This window comes from Oryzias latipes, chromosome 10, assembly GCF_002234675.1.
Source record: "Oryzias latipes chromosome 10, ASM223467v1".
Classification (NCBI taxonomy): Eukaryota; Metazoa; Chordata; class Actinopteri; order Beloniformes; family Adrianichthyidae; genus Oryzias; species Oryzias latipes.
The window spans coordinates 22156566-22177163 of NC_019868.2; the positions used below are offsets into that span (position 1 = coordinate 22156566).

A 20598-nucleotide genomic window follows, 5' to 3' on the forward strand; every position below is an offset into this window, starting at 1 on the left:
ATGGGAAGTAGGGGCAGGCTTACTCCACGACAATGGTCCCTTGACTTCCTCCCACAACTCAGAGGTAAATTTCTATTGAACTCCAGAAACTATGTCCTGGAAAATGAAACTTTTTTTTTTGCTTTAGGCCAAAAATCATTATTAAAAGAACACTGGAAATGCTTTAAAAATAGATCAAAAGATTATTGGAGTGGGACTTGAACTCTTTTTATTGTACAATTTAGACCAAACAAAAGTATCAGAACTTTATTTGTATTTGTATTACTAAACATGTATAGCCTTACAAAGTACACAAAGATAAAAAATTAATTACGCGCCTGCTTGTAAGTAATTTCAGGTCATGCCTTCAAACTCAGAACCTTTTGGTGCCCAGATGATTCATGGGTCACTGTCAAGTGGTCTAATAAACACAAACCTTCCTCTGAAAATGGTCGAGCACAAGGAGCAGAGTGGAGTGGTAAAAGCAGCTGATGTCCAAAGAAAAATGGTGAAAGACCTCCAGAAAGCCTTGAGAAGCGCTGCTCAAGACCACTTTAAGAGATTACAAGAAAATCGGACTTCTCTGTGGAAACTATAAAGAAAAAAAGAGGATAGTGTTTTCTGCACAGCATGTGGATAATGACATCAGGTTAAGCAAAAACAGTGTTCCCTATAATACCATCTTTTGAAGCTCAGTGCCCCACAGTGCAGTTATTCAGAGGTAATTCAGTGCTGATGCAATAATGATCTTGGGAAATAGTTTTGAGAGAAAAAATCTCACAGTTGACTTACAGGTCTCAATTGTGTTATTATTAAGAGTAACTAAGTTGTTAAGTGCAAAAATTAAATCAGATAAGAAAAACATCTGTCAAAGGAATCAAACGTTCATGCCAAAATTCACGGTTGGTTAAGAAGCTTGTATGTGCTTGTTGAAACAAACGGAGTAGTTGTTGTAGGTGGATGGAAAATCAAGCAAAAGTTCTTTACGGTTCCTCATGCAAGACTGTTTTCCGGGATGAAGGTGTGGGTGTTTCCTTATCAACAAACACAGGAGAACTTTGTGCACTGAATCTCAGAGGATCTACCTCAAGATGGAAACTTCTGGTTTGTTTCAAAAACAGAAAAAAAAAAACAATACAGTTTGCACAAAAAAAAAAAAGGAAAGAAAGCTCAAAGATGGAATGCAAAGATTGTTTATGAAACTATAAACGGGGGAATTCAAGTTCTACTGCATTTGAAATGATGAAACTTTTGCACAAACCACTGCGGGGATTTTCAGAATGATGCAAAAAGGAGCTTTGGTCTGTCTTGATGACTTCTACTCCAGGATTAATGCAAATGTACACAGGAGCCCGCTTTCAACTAACTTCATCAAAACAATGGAGTTACCCTTCATTATTCAGAAGGACAAAGATCTTAAATCTGTAAGCAAATAGCTCAAAGTTGTGGAATATCCTCGAGTGGCTCAGTCAGTCACCTGATCTCAATCGGCTTGTGCTGCATTCCACATGCTGAGGAGCAGATTAAAAGCTAAAAAGTCCCCCAAAATAAGCAAGAGGTGAATATGGAAACAGACAAAGCCTGGGAGAGCACGACCAGACAGGATTCCGAAAACATGCTTTGGCTCATTTCGGCCAATATTTGTTGAGGAATTTTCTGTGTAATACAATCATTTTGTTAATTCCTTTTAATAGAAATAAAAATTTTACATTTGAACTTGAATCTTATTTAAAGGCTATAGAGAAAGGATTTTTTTTCCCATTTGTTTTAGCTTCTGTTTTGGCTGATATCTGCCTCTGCAGTGTCTCCTTTGGGCTGTGCCACCTCCGTGCGTTGGCGTGTGTATGTGCGCACGCTCATACCTGTGTCTCACCTTGACACTGCTACAACTGTGGCACACTTTCAGAGGACACAGGGACAAAGAACCCAACTGGGGAGGGAGATGAGGCACAGCTGGGGATAATTAAACCCAGCACTGTCTCTGTGAAAAGACCACATAGCCTTGCTGGCTCGGTGCCCCCCTCCTTAGACCAAACAGCTTAGACTCCATGCACAAAAATGTCTTCTGCTTACTACGACTCTGAGGGGGGGTTGGAAATATGGCACAGACCAGTCAAAGACGCCACGAGAATCCCCACAAATCAGCGGAATCTGCAACATATTTAGCTTTCTGCTTGACCATGTTGGCGCATCCACCTTTGCTCCCATCACATCTGCAATATTCACAGACAAGACACAAGTGGCAGCTTCTGAAGAGATAATTGGCCAAAGCACTGATAACATGGAGGTTTACTGTAACAGGCCTGGCCAGAGTTATCAGCTGAAAATTTGCCTTGGCTTCCCATGAAACGTGGAAGCTGGCCATATCACAGCCAGGGTGTACCGGCATCAAGCCGGGGCTGGGGTTTGTCTAATCTGAGAAATGCTTTTTCTCGTCTCTCCCCCACACGGCTGCTTAATTTACAATGGCACTGCTCTCTGGTTCTGGCTTTTTGATTCTGTTTCATTGGAAATGAAAGCGTTTACTTTGGATGTCGCATTAGAAAACAAGAAACCCCCCCCCCCCCCCAGATTACTTAATATCTTTGTAACAACCTGTAAAGCACGCCAACTCAAACAGTTTTTGGTGGAACGATCTGACCTGTCCAGCATTTAAGAAGCCTGTACTCGGCGAGATGATAAATACTGCTTTGTAAGAGCCATCAGACTGTTCGCTGTTGCCAAAGCTGTTGAGGTGAATGACCTAGCGCACAAAAATTGCTGTGCGATTAATCATAAACGGGTTGGGAAGGAGCGCACCGCCGGCTGAGCCTGTGGTATCACCACTGTTTTTACTTCCCGCTGTTTGTTTAAATAAGCTAGACTGTCGAACGGATTCATTTGATTACAAAGGCATCCAGTTTGCTCATTAACGATGTCGTTAATGGCATCCTCCATCATTCTGGAGTCACTACATTGTTGTGAAGCAGTCAACACACAGTGCATTTTGCCGCCTACACTTTACTGGTTTGTAAAATTTGACTGCAGGGCTTTTATTTGTCATTTCCTTGATAGCTGTAATTTATAGGCCGTAAGGGGCTCCAAGGAGAATCTCTTCATTGTATCTTACTGCACTCACATGGCTGTAAATAATACGTTTCATTTATTGCAACCTTCACCTGTTAGCAACTTTTTTGTCCTCACTATAAAAGAAAATGAACTGGTCCACTGGGAGATTATTAGCTGCCGTTAGTTCCGTTATTTTTCTGATTAAAGCCCCAATGGTTAATGTGAGAAAGTGCAATATGTCTTCATTACAGAAACCATTATAATGTATTCCTCAGGAATGGAGAGACTGATCGTAGCACTTGTAAGTGAACAGCTAAAGGATTTTTGATTAAATCCCAAGATGCAGAGCCGGAAGAAATGAGCTTCATCGGCAGCTATATTAGCATTTATTGCCTGAGCTTTCCCAAGAAATTACACTTTAACTAAGCAAAGCTTCTTTTCTTCCACAGTCAGTTCCCATGACAAGCACAGATCTCACAGGAACATGTGTCAGTGAGTCTCACAAACGAGCACTCACACAGACATGCGCGCATACCATGATCAGTCAGGCGTGAGTTACAAAATAGACTCTGGATTCATTATCAGGCGGATTAGAAACAAAACTGATAAAGCCTGCATGCCGAGCAGTTCCCAAACAAGTCGTCTATTTGTTCATTTGGCTCTCATATTTACTCCAGTCTCTGCAGCCACTGGAGAATGACTCTCATTTCATGTCAGGTAATAGATGTAGAGATTAGCAAACTCTCCCGCTTCAGTTGCCATTGCAGGAAGTGATAACACCGCTCCTTCCCTCAGTTTTACACACATGCAGAGAAAAGCAAACACTTTCATTTTAAAGCACATCATGTCTCTGAAAGGATCATTTAACCAAGGCCTAATAAATGCTGCTAACCATGATGGATGGCTGAACAACTACACAGTCCATATCGTGCCTCGACGGAGACAAGTTGCCTGTGAGATGTTTCATGCATTGTGACTTCCCCCCCTCTTCAGATTCTTGTGGAGGGGTAACTCACTCCACCCCACGAATCCATCAGGCTTCGGAGGCAGGCTCTGTCCGGCTTGTTAGGGAAACACGTATGACCGTGTAGGGGCCCTAATGAGCTGGAAGCTGGCTGGGAGAACAGTGTGTGGACGACAGAGAACATAAATCTCCTGTTCTGCTCTCTGCTCTGGGGACTGCATGAACACCGAAACTGTGTGTCTGCACGAGCCTACAATGTATGTGAGCATGTCTGTGAGCATGTCTGTGCAGCGTGCAACTGCACACATAATGCAGATGGCTACAGCAGCATCCTCCGGAGGTTCTAGAAAGAAGTAAAAAGAAGCAGGTTGTCTGAATTATTTTCCAACAACAGTGTTCCTCTCCTGGATGCATGAATCCAACATGGGTACATCTATCATTCCAGCTGAACTCAACTCAATCCAATTGTTTGTATTTGAATGAGAAGATATCAAAAATTATATAAAATAAAAAAATTAGAGCCCATAGACGCTACCCTCGCCACCCCTTTTCAACCCGCCATCACTGGCTGATCTGCAGCTATACGCCCCTCACCCTTCCTTTCTGCCCCTGCCCTCCTAGTCAGAGCTGCATGGGACAAACTCTTGCTACCCTTGTGCTATCTTAGATGACCCCACCCTTACTTGACGTGTTCTCCCTACCATGACAAAGGTGGATAAAGGTGGAAAGATTTCATGTAATCCATGGACACCAGTGAGGTTCACAAATCATTGAAGAAAAAAGGTTCAGCGCACTGACTTGTGGGTCTAGATGACCCAACTCCCAATGTTAAAGTGCCTAGGATAGCACAAGGGTTAAGAACAGATTTTTTTTTTCAGAATGGAAGCTTTCTGTTGTTTTTATCTCCATAACAACCATTTCATTCTTTGGTTGCCTGGGGATTGACATTCATGTCATTAGGAGGATTGGCAAAAGGAAATTCTGAGATTTTCTTAGCAACTGAGGTTATTTGTTAACCACACCCACATTCCTAAAATGTTCACATGTTATATTGTCTCATTTAGCTTGTGTCAAGGATTCATGTATTACATTTTGTGAAGATCAACTCAAATGAAAGTTTAAGCGAAAATGTAAAAATTGTCAAACTTCACACCAAGCCCTGTATGTCCCTATGGCCATCTCATAATAATTTCAAAACTTATTTTTTGTATCCCAGACATGTGGTTTTGTACTTGACTTTAAAAAACTATTTTTTTTAGTCCTACATAACATTTCATGTTTTTGATGGTTCCTCCCGTTGTGATGTCATAATTCTTTAGTGAATGTGTGTGTGTGTGTGAGGGGAAGTCATTGACTGTGCCCAAAATTCATTTTAAGCTGATACTACTAGTGTGCAAATTTTGGTGAGTTTTTGAGTACATGGGGGTGAAATTTTGGCTTAAACTGTAAAAAAGAGGAATGGCAGAAAAAAAAGCTTCTTGTAGTCCAGAACCGCTGTGGGAAAAAACTTTGTGGTGAAAAGAATTTTCTTTTACATTTCCTGTTGAGGGAGCGTCTCATTACCTTCTTTCTGCTTTGAGAAAGGACTGTCTGAAATTTTTATCAGAGGAACTGGATAGAGTTTGCACTTAAGGTATGAAACTATATTAAAGTATTTTATTGTCGCTGTTCAGATTGGGATTCGTCTGCCTTGGACGGCACAGACAGGGAAAATGGAGAACAGCTTGAATTTGTGCCACAGGAATGCGTTGCTGATCACGAGTGTGTGTGTGTGTGCAAGTGAGAGACACTTTACGTGCAAGTTATAAAGCCTCAGGGAGCTGCTATGGTCATATTTTAATAACTCGTAGTGTGTTGGATTATGTACTGTGGGCTTGTAATATCACACCATCAGGGCGAAGTCCTAGCGGATTCTCTGTTAGCTGGCTCTTAGCAGAAAAAAAACATATCAGGGGACTGGCCAAAACATTGCTTTCAGTTTTGCAGCACTTGTGAAAATGGGAGCTCCCACATGATTCTAGTTCAAAGGTATCTCTTCGCCGTTTTGTCTGCCTCAGCACGCCACGCTGCTTCTCCTAGCTACAACGAACAGAGCTCCAGGTTTAATAGGCCTTAAGTAGCACAGCCCCTTTGCAGCCTTTGAAGAGCAAACACTCTCTAGCTCACACACAACCCCATGGATGTACATCCAGTACACAGTGCAGTGTGAGCAATAAAAAAAAATAGAAAGAAACTGTGTTACTGTGGGCAGTTCTCCCTCTGACACATCAAAAGGGGAGCTGAGGGGAGTAATGTGCGGAATGATGTGTGTGTAGCCTGAGCCCGGATGCCACTCATGGTTGCAGCATTGTGGTTTTAACTATCCAAGGAGGCTTAAAGTCTGCAACTGGGGACTGTTTGATGCATCACCTCAAAATGTCGCTTCCAGTAAAAGACCCACTCCAATGACGATTGTGTTTTTAACATGTTCTTGTGGCACTTTTCTCACGATGGAGGACATGTATTAGGAAAATTCAGCTTAAAATTGCATTTCTGAGTATTTCTTTATTCAAAATGATGTGAATCAGGAACAGACAAAAGAAAATGCAGTTGGTAAAGCCTACAGTGAGGTAGGTGCTACAGTCGGCGGACCACATGCTCCCTGCTCTGCTACAATCCAATGCATAGACTTGCAGACAAATAGGTCCGTGTACGTCTTTGTTTTCCTCGTCCAAGCTGACATGTGGCTCCACACTGTACGGCTGGAAAGCGTCGATAATGCTCTTCAGTTTAGTTACACCGCTAATGTTAGGCTGGGGTTGTAAGGGACTGTGAGCTAGCAGGAGAGAGTGTACACAATGGGATGATGGGAAGTAAAAGTAAAGTAAAACACCGCTGGGAACGCTTTTACAATAGATCAAAAGATGATTGGAGTCAGACTTTAAATGGATAAAGAAATTGTTTTATTTGAGCAAAGTTCATCATGATACAACTATCACATGCCTGAGAACATTACAGTCACGCAGCTCACGCTATAAAAAAATAAAATCAACAATACGAATAAAAAGCATCTGTGCTCTTTGCATGTGGGTCCATATGTATGTTTCTGGGTCTCACAATAAGCTACAGGCACCGAAGGAGAAGTGAAAAAGTTACAATTAGCCGTCTGCCGGAAGCCTAGCCTCATGTTTACGCTTTGCTCATGTGGTAATTACATATGTCGTCTTTTGTTTTCTATTTCCCATAAAGAAGGGAGCATAATGAGGGAAAAAAGCTAATTTCTCCTCAGTGTTGTGTAACACTACACAGTGCTCTTTTTGTCTTCAAGCTCATTTAGGCCTCAGAGGATATCTATGGGGTTTGAAATGGGAGGAGAGGAACAGAGGACTGTAAACAGGGGCACTGCCTCTCCAGATGGGAAACTTCTGTTTGGCTGTAATGAGAATGCATAATTACACGAACATGCTTGATGAAGCTCGGCATGGAAGGAATATGAACCCCCCCCCACACACACACACACTCACACACCTTTTTGTGTTTATTTATTTATTTTTTTCACTCCACATTATATCAATTTGAGGCATAAATGGAGGAGAAAGGTTGAAGTAAGTGTTTGACGAAACATATTTGAGATCTTTTTCTAAAATTAAAAAGCAGTCATGCCAATTAAAGATACACGATGAAAGGAGAGTATGAATGATTAAAAAGAAAAGCAGAAAAGAAAAGAATGAGGGCTCCTAATAGGGCTGTTTTCAGCAGCTGCATTAACAACCCTGCTTGATTTGCTTCTCCTAAGTGAAGTTGTCAGCCCATGTGTCCAGGGTGCTATGTTTAGGATGTCTAAAAGAGCTGTGTTTTCTGGCACATGCGGGTAATAAATGCTAAAGGCCTGACCTTATGTCTCCCTCCAGCATGTTGCTCTACGGTCATTCTCAAAACAGGCAGAGAAATCTTCCTAGGCTGAGGTCAGGAATCCATCACCAGGGGTTGTACAATAACACGTATTTCCATATTGGGGGGGGGGGGGGGGGTCGAGGATGAGAACTACTCTCAGGATATCAAAAAGTACCAAGATGCTTTCGCGTAAATCTCATGTGTTTCACATTTGCTTAAGATAAATGTATTTCTCTGAGTGTGGCTCTTTACATATGCCAATGTAGGAGTTTGGAGTTGTGTGCTGTCATTTCCATTACGTGAGTCATAAAATGCAGATTTTCTTGGTTGATTTCCAGCCCTGCTCCAAGACAAAATCCATATCTGGCTCTGTAATAAGACACAAAGATGATTTTTTCTTTCTTTTCCTCCCTATCTTTTCTTCAGTGGATCACATTGCAGACGTAGCCATTTGCCATCGGCACACAGTTTTCCGGTGTCTCCTGAAAGAACCCTGTGATTGTGAATTATTTTGTCATGACTGTTTGAGGAAAATGTACTGCCTTGTCCTCTGAAATGAGGCACAGCATGTTGATGTGGTTCTGGAGAGTTACTCCTAAGGAAACAGACATTCCTTCTCTTTTTTTTTTCCACTGTTGAAACAATAGTCAAGGAGGAGGGGAGACATTCTTTTGCAGACTCTGCATTATTGGATTTGGATTGTAACACTGTTGTATCAAGTTAGACTAAAATGGGCCTATGAATATCACTTGGACTCACAGTAGACAAAGGCCGATTGTTATTGCACCAAACCCCCATTAATAATTCAATCATTTGACCCGTGACATGATTTCCAGTAAAACAATCTGATCCTCTGAGGGCTTATATAGATATTTGAAATCCATGAGTGTGTGTGGGGGGAGTCAGTGTGTGTCTGTTTTGACCTTCCCAGTATGACAGAACTGATGCCTCGGGCTGCAACTACAACCATAATGTTTGGAGGGGAGGAAGGGAAAGAGAAGAGAAGATATCAGAAAGTGTGTGCATGAAAGATATCTAAAGTGTGCTGCAGCAAATTCCTCGAACTACAGACGTGTGTGCCCCAAGGGGGCTGCAATAAGCTCCAATATGAAAATTGAGGATATTAAAAAAAAAGGAAGAAAAAAATATGCAGAAACTTAAGCAGAAAACCAGCAGAGTAGGAGGGGGAACGCAGTTTTAATGAACAGTTTGAAGAAGGTCTGTGACAAACCTTCAATGAGATGAATGCACTTGCAGCTGCACACACAAAATAACTCCATTCTTGCAAGCAAATGCAGTGCCATCTCTCAGGCTGCAGATGAGAGCATGGGATGGGGGGAATCTTTCTTGTGATGGCTGTAGATGAGGACTGTGGCGGCGCTGTCACATTGCATTTAGCTGGGACATGGGAACTGTGAGGGACTGTGAGGGGGCTACAAGGGACGGACTGTCTGTGAGTGTGGAGATATAATGAACTTGGTCGGAGCATGGACCGACAGTGCGACTTTGTCACAGCTGGTGGTGCTTCTGCTGCAGGGAGCAAGTGCAGAAAAGAAAGTGTAAAGAAGAAGACAGAACGAGAGGAGTTGGAGAGAAGCCCTGCAGGACGAAAAGAAAAACAGCAAATATTCTGCAAGAGTGATGAGGCAATACTTGTGTTCCACCAGAAGAATATTTACTCTAATTAGAGGCAGCTAATGTGTCTCCAGGTATAAAAGCTGCCGCGCTTTCCTGAGAATAATTGCGAGCACAGAGCGCGCATTGTCCAGACCAGCGCTGCAGAGCCCCCTTTGTACATCATTAACAGTTCACTGACAACAAATGCACAGTTAATAGAATGTAATGTGGTTTCTGCACCCATTGGTTTGTTCAAACGGTCATTAGGGCAATGGGAATAATCCCTTCCCTCTGTGCGCAAAAGTCCTGGATTTTTTCTTCCATTTTCCCTTTACGCAAACCTTCCCTTTCGGCTTTTATCCCCCATATCACGATAATAAACATAATTTCATGGAGCGTTACAATCGCCAGTCTTCGTAAAACACATCAAATCCCCTGTTAAAAAAAATAAAAAAATAATAATTTCGCTTTGGAGAGACAGAGCCAAATGTATAGATTTACAATTCCACACTCAAGTTGCCCAGCATGTTTTAATGCTTCATAAACACTCGCTGTTTTTTGGTCTCTGTTCCAATAAAAACAGGGCGAGCGGGGGTGTAATATCTGGAGCTGGGGGAAATTAAAGATGAAGTTCTTCTCCTCCTCTTGTGCGCTCCCAGCTCTCTGACACACACGCTTGGAAGCGCGCGCGCGCACATACACGCTTACGCACAGTTAATCAGCAGCCCAGGGAGAAATCTAAGACCACATCTACACCCAGTGGAGGGAACCTGATACAACCACATCTTACCCCCACATTTCCCCTCTTTCTCTTATTCATCAACACGCACACGCTGACAAATTAGACACAGGGTTCAACACGATTAACAAAAGTTAATGAAGAATGAAACTGATCCTAAACAAGGAAACCAAGAAGAAAAAGGAAGTGTTTGAGGTAAACATCAAGCTTGCATTAGGCTGCGTTTTTTCCCCCCTCTCTTTCATTTCTTCTTTTGCTGATATTTCCAAAAAGTCATTTCAGTGTGCGGTGACAAACATAACCCTTCCGACTCGCAGGAAAATAAATCATGCTTTCAAGTGAAGACAAATGCCTCATCCGCCGGGAGTAGCTGCAGGCTACAGTCATAATGGCCTGTTTCTCTCTGCTTCTCTCTATTGCTCTTTCTCTCAAGGCGGGGAGTTTCCATGAACCCGTTTTGAGCGTCCAGGCGCACAGCAGCCTTACGCAGCACAAAGCCACTGCAGAAATATATTTCTCTCCTTTTGAGCTCCTTTTCGTGTGGATCACCTTTTCACTCTTTTTGAAAGCATCAAAACCTATAATTCAAACAATGAATCATCAAAATGTGTGACAGGTCCAAATTAATCATCGTTTTCTGTAAGTGAAACACACGGTTGCTCAGTTAACTTATTCCTGTCTGATCTTGCGTCTGAGAATTAATCACACAAAAACACGGATTTCCCAACACTGCGTTTGGCTCAGGCTTGGCCCAGTTTGGGACAGACCAGCTGCAGAAGTCTGTCTCCACTACTCTGCTCTCAGTGCTATCAGGTTGCCACTCCTCCTCCTTCAGCCCATTACACTGGGCTCTTTATGCTGCGCTAAAAGCTGCTCATGTTCAAACACTCCTGGGAAAAAAAGCTCCTTAAAACATGTCAGGAGGAGAGGCCCTGTCTGGTAAAATATTAATAGGAAGTTAATTGGTTGTTAATGGACTGGTGCTTGGGTAGAAATCAGTCTCCATTAGACAGACCACCACAACACCCCATTCAGGGGTGTCATCTTACCACCTTTATAATCTAATTGACTTCCGGTCACAGCAGCTATGAGCTGTGGTAACCTGGTGTTTTGGAACATTATTGCTTAGTTTTTATGTAAGGAGCACTTCGCCCTATGTCAACCTAGTTTCTTTGGCACCATGCATTCAGTAACTTTGGTGTCAAGTTTTAAGAACCCACTCCTTCTGTTGGTTCTCTTTCAAATCCATCCTCCCACAGCCTCCATTACCCCTGTTTTAATCCTCCCTGCATCTAAACATAAGGACAGAGTTTCATCTTTTTGTTCTTTGTGGTCAGCGTGACTCTGCTTTCTGCGGTTGCTGTTTACCCAACAGGAAAAAAGAAAGGAACGACAGAAGAAAATTCCTCCTCCACCGAAGTAGACATGTAATATTGATGGAGAGCAGACGTGGAGAAAGACAAAAATCAGATGGAATCTAAACTAAGTTCAAATGTCGACATCAACACATGCATTTTTAATCTTTGCAAACCTACATGGACGCCTGGTTTTAAGGGAAAACCTCAGGGACACTAGAGTATATTTAGAAATAAGTGATATTTCAGCATGTCTTTCAAATCTAGCTTCGTTCAGCTCCAATTCATTTATGAGAGGGACAAATGCTAGCTGAAAAAGGAGTTTTCCAGGAAATGGGGCCGAAAATGGTAGGTTACCCAGACAATAATGGCCTCTGCCTTCAAATGCACAAAGTAAACCAGCTTGTAAAGTAAAGGGTTTTTCTGCAAAATTGTTAATTTAAAGAAAGAAAAAAAAAACTTTTTCTAAACTCTAAACTTGTAATGAATAGCAGACCAGCCTTATTTACCCTGCAGCTAATCTGTCTTGAATCACATTTTCTCATAAGGAATATATTATGACTCTTGAATAAAATATGCAACTTGCACTGTAATTTAACCTCAGTCAAATGTGGCGTGAATCCGTGTCCAATTTCACAACCAAGTAAATATCAGTGGATCCAACAGATGTCATCTGGCTGCACTAATTATACGTTCCCTCATTGGCCGCTAGAGGGCACCCCAAACCAACTTCATAAAATAATTTTCTCTAATGATTTTTTTTTTTAAATGAACCACGTTTTTATTTAATCTTGTTCTCTGATTCCATTAAACAAATTAAGTCAGTAAAAAGTCCTGCTGGAAAGAGCAGCACAGCCATGCTTTGTAGTTTAACTTCATTTTATTACATTTTCAGCTTTAAATGAACGAAAAATCTGTTCTGCTCAATTGTTTGTTATTTTCTTTCTTTTTTTTTTTTGCAAAAGTGCAATAAGCTACAATGAATACAAGATGATACACAAAAAAGCAGCATTGGCAGAGAACATCCATAAGAAACAGTAGAAAAGTTACACAAGAGTAGGAAATATTCACTTGGGAAAAACATTGTGCTTGAAGAAAGTTTGGCACTCGAAAAAAATGTTTTCAAAGTTACGTTTTTTTTCTTCTTTTTTTTTTTTTTTTAAATCAGCTGAAGAACAGGTCAGTGGAGCGTGCTTTTCATACTCCAACTCTTAAAGATTCATAAATATACATTCAAAATAAGCTCGACTGAAGGTACTTGCACTTTAGAGGCGTTTATTTTAGCACATAAAACTACTTATGACATCTTTAAGAAGGTTTTTTTTGTTTCGCCTACAGGCAAGATTACTTTATTTTTCAGCATGCATGCGACTACTGCTTATTCACTGTCAATTAGCCTTTTTTTTCACCTTAGGTGCACACAACGACATTTATTGTGGAAAAAAAGCTAGATCAAACGCCATGCTGGTGTACACAGAGAAGCTTTAGGATGTGAAATCTACAAAAAGTCCCCCCCCCCCCAACTACATGTTGACAATCAGTACAACGGCAGGTTTTATTAACTGGTGTGGACAAAGGCATGCAAGAGTTTTGATTAAGAACATCTGAAGTTTGTGACACAGAAAGCAGGCAGCTAGAAGAGCAGGGTGGATGGATCTACATTACGCTGGAAGAATGTGCAGTCCTCGTCTACTGTGAGTGTCCACTCACCGCCTAAATCCGACTCATTTCATCTCCATAAAGCCTATTTTTGCCATTTCAGCCTGACAGCTGCAGATATGCGCCTGCAGTTGTGGGACGCGGGTACAGTCAGCGAGACGCTCTCTCTGTCTAGGCTGTGTTGTGGAAAAGGATGGGCTTGACCATGCCTGAGAGGATTTTGGGCACATGAACACTGACAATCTCCGAGATCATCTCGGGGAAGTTGACACGCGTCTGCAGGGACTGAGCTTGGATGAAGAGATCATAGGTGAACTGGTGCAATTTCCTCACAACCTAACAAGAGAAGACAGAGAAACATATTTAGGTAATTAGTGACTAAGATGGTTTTAAAGGTTGAAAGAAAACAAAGTAGGGGGGATTGTGGGAATGTAAACAATGGATGGGGCTGCCTGTCTTTGGACAAAAGCTTCAAGAGAGGTGGATTTCAAAGCCAGCACCTGACATCCCGAGCTCCACACGGCTGAAAGAGCCTCCCTGAGCTGAGAACTCTCCTCCAGCTCCACTTTTCTTCCTCAAGAGCCCTGCCAGATAATCGGTGGCTTCTTTCCAGCTCATAAAGCACAAAGTTGAGCATTTAAGGGATAAACTGCCGCTGCTCTGCTCTCTGGAGGAAGGGGCTCCTCCGTCAGCCACACCCTATTAACAACTTCAGGATTTTACTTCTGGAACTTAATTGTTCTTTGAGAAGTCCTCCAGCTATCTGAGGCGAAAAGCAGTTGATCTGCACCCCCTAGTGGATGAACGCCTGCTGAGAATCTTCAATGACTAAATCTGAATTGCATGAGTTATATGTGTGTTTGTATTGAATAGTAACTACTGATGATTGAGCCACAGTTTCCCTCAGCCAAGGCATTCTTATGAGCACTCCCGTGGGTTCAAATTAGGATTTTAACAAAAAAAAAAAGTGGTTATACAGGTTTAGGCTTTTCCAGAAATAAACCGAGAAGCATAATCGCAACAAATATTATCGTAAAGTTTTTACAGGCTCTCACATGCTTTAACGACGGATACATGAGTGATGAATTGCACAAGCTGACTGGAGTAGCCTGACATTTCTGCATGTTAAATAAGCTCTCAGCACAAGATTTATTTCAGCTTTTACTGACATTATTTATTTTGGCTTCGTATGTGCCCAGACGCTTGAGCAACTCCAACGACACAGTGGATGGATGGTGAGAAAATATGCACTGTGACCTTTTTATGTGGTAACACACACATGGATATGTTTCGAGGCTTTTCATTCCTGTTGTCTCCTGTTAAATAGAAATAAAACACAGGAAGACTTTTCTTTTCTGCGTGGCTTTATTTAACCAATTTTTTTTAATGGCTCCTCTGAAAAGCTGTTTTTAGAGTTTAGATCTGGGAGTTTTAAAACAAATGTGTATAAACAGAAATTGGATATCAGATTTTTAAAGACAAAACAAGAAAAACAAAAGAAAAAGCTGAAATAAGAGAAGAAAAGAGTTGTTACACGTTTCTGACTGCAGAGGGAGCCATTGCAGAGTTGACAAAACATTTAAGTAACAAACTGTCCTGGCACTAAAAAAACAACTAAATAAAAACAACTCTGGCTTAAATTTTAAATGTAATAGCTGATAGACTCTTTGATTAAATCTCACGATCTTAGTTAATAATAATCCAACTGTCCTAGTGTGTGCCAAATACAGTTTGTGTACTTATGAGGGACACTCAGACCCTCTATACTTTGCACAAAGGTACACAGGTCTGTGGCAATTACTAAAATTGAGTTTACAAACATGTTGTGGTTGTGAAATGGACTCGAGTGCATTACCGACTGGAGGTAGTCCAGCAGCTCCGTGAGCTGAAACAGCCTCTGTGTACGGGTGGTCTCCCCGCGGTGGCTGGCCAGCCGATCCAGCTCCTTGATGTAGGAGGTCCGCAGTTCATCAAAACAGCGCTGGCTCTTCAGGCCCTCTACTGGCACTGCAACCACAAAGCCAGAGCACCACAATAACTCACACACTTTATTCATCCAATAAATTCGCTGAAGTACGACTCTGCTCCTTTCTTGTCGTATTTCACGGGCCGAGGCAACATTAAAAGCTGTTACTCCAAACGCGATGCCAGCCAACTCACAGATGCTGAAGAGGACGAGGGCCTTCATGCAGAGGAACTCCTCCTCGGTCACCTCCAGCCGGTGGAAGCGTTGGGCGAGGAGCTTCATCCTCACGCAGTGTTCGTACATACTGGAGATTTGCATCCGCTGGCTGCAAAAAGTAACACAAAAAAACAATTACATTTCAAGAATGCTCCTACAAAGTGAAAGGAGAGAGGAAAAAGCTGCAGGAGAAGATGGATTGTGGAGAAAGAGACAGAGAAAAATGAGGGTGAACATGCAGGGCAGACCTATTCATTGCCACACAGGCCATAGGTCGGATGCAGAGAGAATGAGTGTCCTGCTAATGTTGCACAAAAAAGGCAGAACATTGAAAGCGACCCTGAGTCCCTCTGGCTGCCTTCAGCTCAGTGAGCAGCTCTCCTTTTTCGACCATTTACAGTTCCGAAGCAGGAAAAGAAAAAAAGAAAAAAAAAGGACTTTTATGTATAACATGTGTGATTCACACCACTGTGTTTGTCTTAAAACTTTAAAAGAACAAAAGAGGGAGGGGGGGGGAATGAAAGTAAAGGAAACATTTTGATGGAATCCAGAAAGTTGCAATAAAAATCAAAACTCATAAAGGTGAAAAGAGAAACAACTTAATGCTGCTGCAGTCAGTGGGGAATTAAGGCTGGTTACACGGAGATGAAATGGAATAAATCATCTGAGGTGATCGCTCTGCAGCCACGTTTATCTGACGCAGAGGAAGCGGTTCCAACAGAACACACTTGTTTACTGTCGCCTCAAAAGGAGATGTTTACTGTCTGATTAGTCAGACGTTCTCTGATGCTCGTCCTCCACAGCGCCACGTTTCCCTGTGATGATGACAGCTGAAATCTCCTGACGTTTGAGTAAACCCGGTGCCACAGAGAGCTGATTGCTCCCAAACAAGACGACTTTGTTCGACAAAGAAGCCGTTCTAGGTTTTCTTTACCAAAAAAAAAAAACTTTATTTACTATGGGTTTTTTTTTTTTTTGCGTGAGCTTGGTAAAGTTTGATCTTTAACAAAAACACGGAAAACTTCCAAGACTTACTCGTTAAAAACCAGATCTGGAGCAAAGTAGAGCATGGAGCAGTTGGTGAGAGTGTAGGATCTCCACCCTAACGCCAACACCATCACCCCCATCCACGACAGCTGAATCACTGACATCTGATCATCCACGTGGAGATCACGGAAACCTGGAAAACCACACGGTTATGGAAAACACTGGGTTGTTTTTGCAGTTAAAGAGGTAAATAAAGAAAAAAAAAGAATCCTTTTTAGTTCTATGATAAAAGAGACTAATAAAATTTAGGGAAAAGGAATCATGTCTGTTTTGAGTTTTCTTTCCTTAGCTTAAATGTGAACATGGCCCCCTCTAGTGGTTAGTATTTGAACTGACTGGCCTGCACACTGCTGTGTGCTTCAGCACGTTGAACTGAACTGGCACAGGATCCTGGCAGCTGCTGAAAACTACAGACCAACATCTTGAGGCCCCGCACGGAGATAACAGAGGATTCTTAAATATCCCTACTTACTGAAGTATTATTTTTTCGCACTTTTCAGAAAGAAAATCTTCATTACGTTAATGTTGCTCTTGTGCTGGCAAGTTTTTAATTGCTCTTTTACGTGACAGTAAAACAGAAAGGAAACAAAAACTATGAGAATAATCTGGAGCAGCTGCAGAAATGTCTGCAGGCGTCACCTTGGCACCAATTGCCTTACCTGGAATTGCCTTGGCCCAGCGCACCACGGTTACCAGCTGCCTCTCTCCGAGCTCGTTGAGGCTGGTTAGCAAGGACGAGGGGCTGTCTGGCTGGGCGGGGTCATGTCCCGCATTAACCAGAGTGGGTTCAATAGACTGCAGGATGCTCAGGAGGGATAAGCAGGAGCGCAGAGTCGGGGGGATCCCTGGTGGCAAGCCTTGAGGCCCTGCAGAAAAGAAAAAAAGAAAAAAGTACAAGCTTAAACCTCCCATACAAGACCTAATGTCTAAAGCAACCAGCTGGACTTGGTAATAAAAGATAAACCAAGTCCATTTTTAAACTGCTACTTGAGAGCAATACTTTACGGTTAGTTAGGAAATATTAAACTCAGGATGACACTTTTGCACAGTTAATCCTCACTACCTTGAGCCGTGGAAGCCATGTTTCCAGGCTCCGGGATAACATCTTTCTTTCGCTCTTCCCTTTCCCCAGGCCCCCAGGCAGTGGGCTGCTGCTCCTCCTCTCCGTTCCTCGTCTGTCCAGCTCCCTTCAGCCTCCGGCCTACAATATAACCCAAACAGGGCAGACAGGAAGCGGACATGCACACTAAAATATGCTGATTTTATATCTCATAAAGAAATGGAACTAATTAGCTTTTTTTTTTTGTTGGACTCTTTCCCTGCCTTCGCCCACAAGTGGCCGGGATAGGCTCCGGCAGCCCCGTGACCCCGAAAGGGATAAAACGGTTAAGAAAATGAATGAATGAAAAAATGAATGAATAAAGAAATGGAGCAGGATAAATAAGGTTGGAGTCAATGTGGAGCTTTTTTTTTCTTCTTTAAATTTACATGTGAAGAAGATGAAAAAGGAATAACAAATATTATGTGGAATGCATTGAAGCGCAAACAGCTCTGATCTGCTGAACGTTAAGCATCTGTTCTCCTGATTTGGAAACATTTCACATTTTCTTTCTCTGAAACATCCTCTTTTCATCCTTTCGCACCTTTCAGGCTCATCCCCGACATGAAGCACCTCTTCAAACGGCACGAGGCGCAGTTCTTCCTCCTCAGCTTGTCGATGGTGCAGTCGTTCCGGCTGGCACACAGGTGGTTCTGCTTACCTGGAAGCAACACACCGAGTCCCGGAGGACGCGTGTTCAACAATGCTTTGGCTTCTACTCGTTGCAATGATATGTGGGTGTTTACTGATAACGAATAGTCCTCCTAATGTCAGGTCACTGTGCCCTGTCGGCACGTGGGTGTAAGAAATTAAATCAGCGGATGGATAATTTTCCGCATCCCTCCTGAATGTTTGCGTCTTACACCCACCTGCAGCGGCCCTTTTAAAGAACACTTTGCAGCTGCCGCAGGTGACTGCTCCATAGTGACAGCCTGAAGCATCGTCACCACACACCTGGCACACTCTGCGGTCGGACAGGTAGACTCCTGGAAACAAATCCTCATGCCTGGACACACAAAAAACATGGATTGACAGGAAGAAACATATGGATCAACTTTTCATTTCTTTTAGAAAAGAAAAGAAAAATCAAAGCACAAGCTTAACCAGAATTTTTGAGAGATTCAGGTCAATCTGTCCATCCTCTTTGGAAACCTAGTGCACTAATTACTGCCAGAAAATCCAATTACCACAATGGTAACAGCAAGTGGATTCAAGGAAAGTGTTGATTAAAGAATGCCAGAGTCTGAATATTTTTTTAGGAATCAGTAACTCTTGACAAAACATCTTCTTCCATCCCGAGCACAGAATCAGCAGCAGCAGGTGCCGTATCTCTTGTTTATAGTGGCATTGATGCATTAAATCACGTCTGGATGTCTCTTGTGTGGCTAGTCACAGCACAAATAAGGCCCTTTCTGGAAAGTTGGATAGGATGAACTTTGGTTCACTCTTAGCTGGATACTCAAATGGCCAAGGCCAAACACAGCGCATGGGCTTTTTTAGAAGGCAAATAATCAGTGCTAATGCAGAGCACGTATTATGGTTTGATGGTGCTTTGATTTATGGATGCTAAAATTATGAAAGTGTTGTATAAAACTGTCGTGACATAAAGTTTGACACCTGACTGCGCACTTAAACCGAATGATTTCCTCACAGGCAGACTCTGTAATATTTGGTAAAGTGGAGCAGGATCATTAGACATGCTGATCACGCTGCATTTAGTCTTTTTGTTTCGGGTCAGAGAAGAGTGTGACTGAGCGCAAAACGCTTCCAGTCACAGGACTGCTTTTTTGGCCCGATGCCTGGCACATGCAAACGAAAACAAGTAGGAAGGATCAGAATCCACGATACCTGAAAGTTCGGTCGCCGCAGTCCACCCAAACTGAAGGTTCGGTCTTGATGGTGGAAAAAGTGTTTTGCCCTTGGGGAGTCGCGTCTGGGTAACTTTCCACTTGGCCGTAACCCTGTGCCATCGCTGCTTGTGAGCCACCTTTTCCGCTTTGCGCACCTCTACTGTACCACACACAGTTGCATTCCTGTCTGGACCCGAATGGAGTTGGCCCACAGCTGCAATATTTGCAGGAGAAATGATGTCCGTCAGACCCGCCTCTGTGGGGCTCGGGTCGCTCGCTGTAAATGCGCTCGTTTGCGCACCATGATGACCATCCGCCCTGGTTCTCCCTGTACAGGTCTGGATTAGCGGGATAAGCAGAATATGGTTTTAAAGGCGCGACCTCATTGACCTGGGAAGTCGCGGAGAGCTCTGCTGCCGGGTTCACGAACATGCTGGGATCCTTGCAGATGAATCTGGATATGACCGATCCGCGCGTAACAGACTGCGCGCAGTCCATTTCCCCCGATCTGAACAGATCCACGCAGCTCACCTGCCGAATGTTAGCGCACACTTCTCTAAAGTTGTCCCGTGCCGGGCTGCTGCGGGCTAGGACAAGTCCATTTCCTTCCGAGTTCACATTTCCAGGCGTTCCCAACTCTGACACTCCTCGGAAACCATGATTTCCGCTGTCGGCGGGGTCTGCAAAAGCGCTGCTGGGGCACTGGCTGTGGAGCGGAGACGACAGCGAATCCAGACCCAGAGACACCGACACCGCTTTACTCAGCTCGATTGTTGGACACGCGTTGGTGTCACATGGATTCTCTCTGTCACTCATCACGAAACAGTTAAACGTTTCTTGTTTTTCCGCCAAGCTGGAGCGAAAGGCCATCTTCGGCTCGCGTCCTTGGAGTTAAAGCGACGCGCAGAGTGCGCAGAGAACAAACAAAACACTTTCCCGGCGAGAACCCGCCTGTCCAATGAGACTCCACTCATGCGTCTCAGCGGAGGAGAATTCAGATCAGTCTACGACGTTGCCGCAGGGAAGGGACGTCCCGCCGATAGGATCCATAAATCATTGGCTGTGAACTTTTTTTACAAAGTAACTGTTTTCCACTCGTGAGCGTTGATTTCTTAAGATTAACTCTCGTCACTGATAGAGAAGGAAATGCAGATATCGCTGTGTTGCCTGGTTTTGAACAGCGGCC

General features: G+C 43.0%; 1 protein-coding gene across 2 annotated transcripts; it reads right to left on the reverse strand.

Annotated features, from left to right (window-relative positions):
* Positions 1-12435: 12435 nt before the first annotated feature.
* Positions 12436-20316, reverse strand: ar-alpha (androgen receptor beta). 2 transcript variants are annotated; one of them, XM_011480160.3, is made up of 9 exons: positions 19411-20316; positions 18432-18568; positions 18107-18223; positions 17527-17664; positions 17123-17329; positions 16452-16596; positions 15395-15525; positions 15090-15241; positions 12436-13570 (listed from the first exon to the last, which is right to left on the reverse strand). In XM_011480160.3, the coding sequence occupies exons 1-9, from the start codon at positions 20280-20282 to the stop codon at positions 13406-13408; spliced, it is 2064 nt and encodes a 687-aa protein (XP_011478462.1). In that variant the 5' UTR covers positions 20283-20316; the 3' UTR covers positions 12436-13405. The 2 variants fall into 2 exon arrangements, with proteins under 2 accessions (XP_011478462.1, NP_001116383.1); NM_001122911.1 differs by having other exon boundaries at positions 13182-13570; positions 17123-17332; positions 17524-17664; positions 19411-20282.
* Positions 20317-20598: the final 282 nt, after the last annotated feature.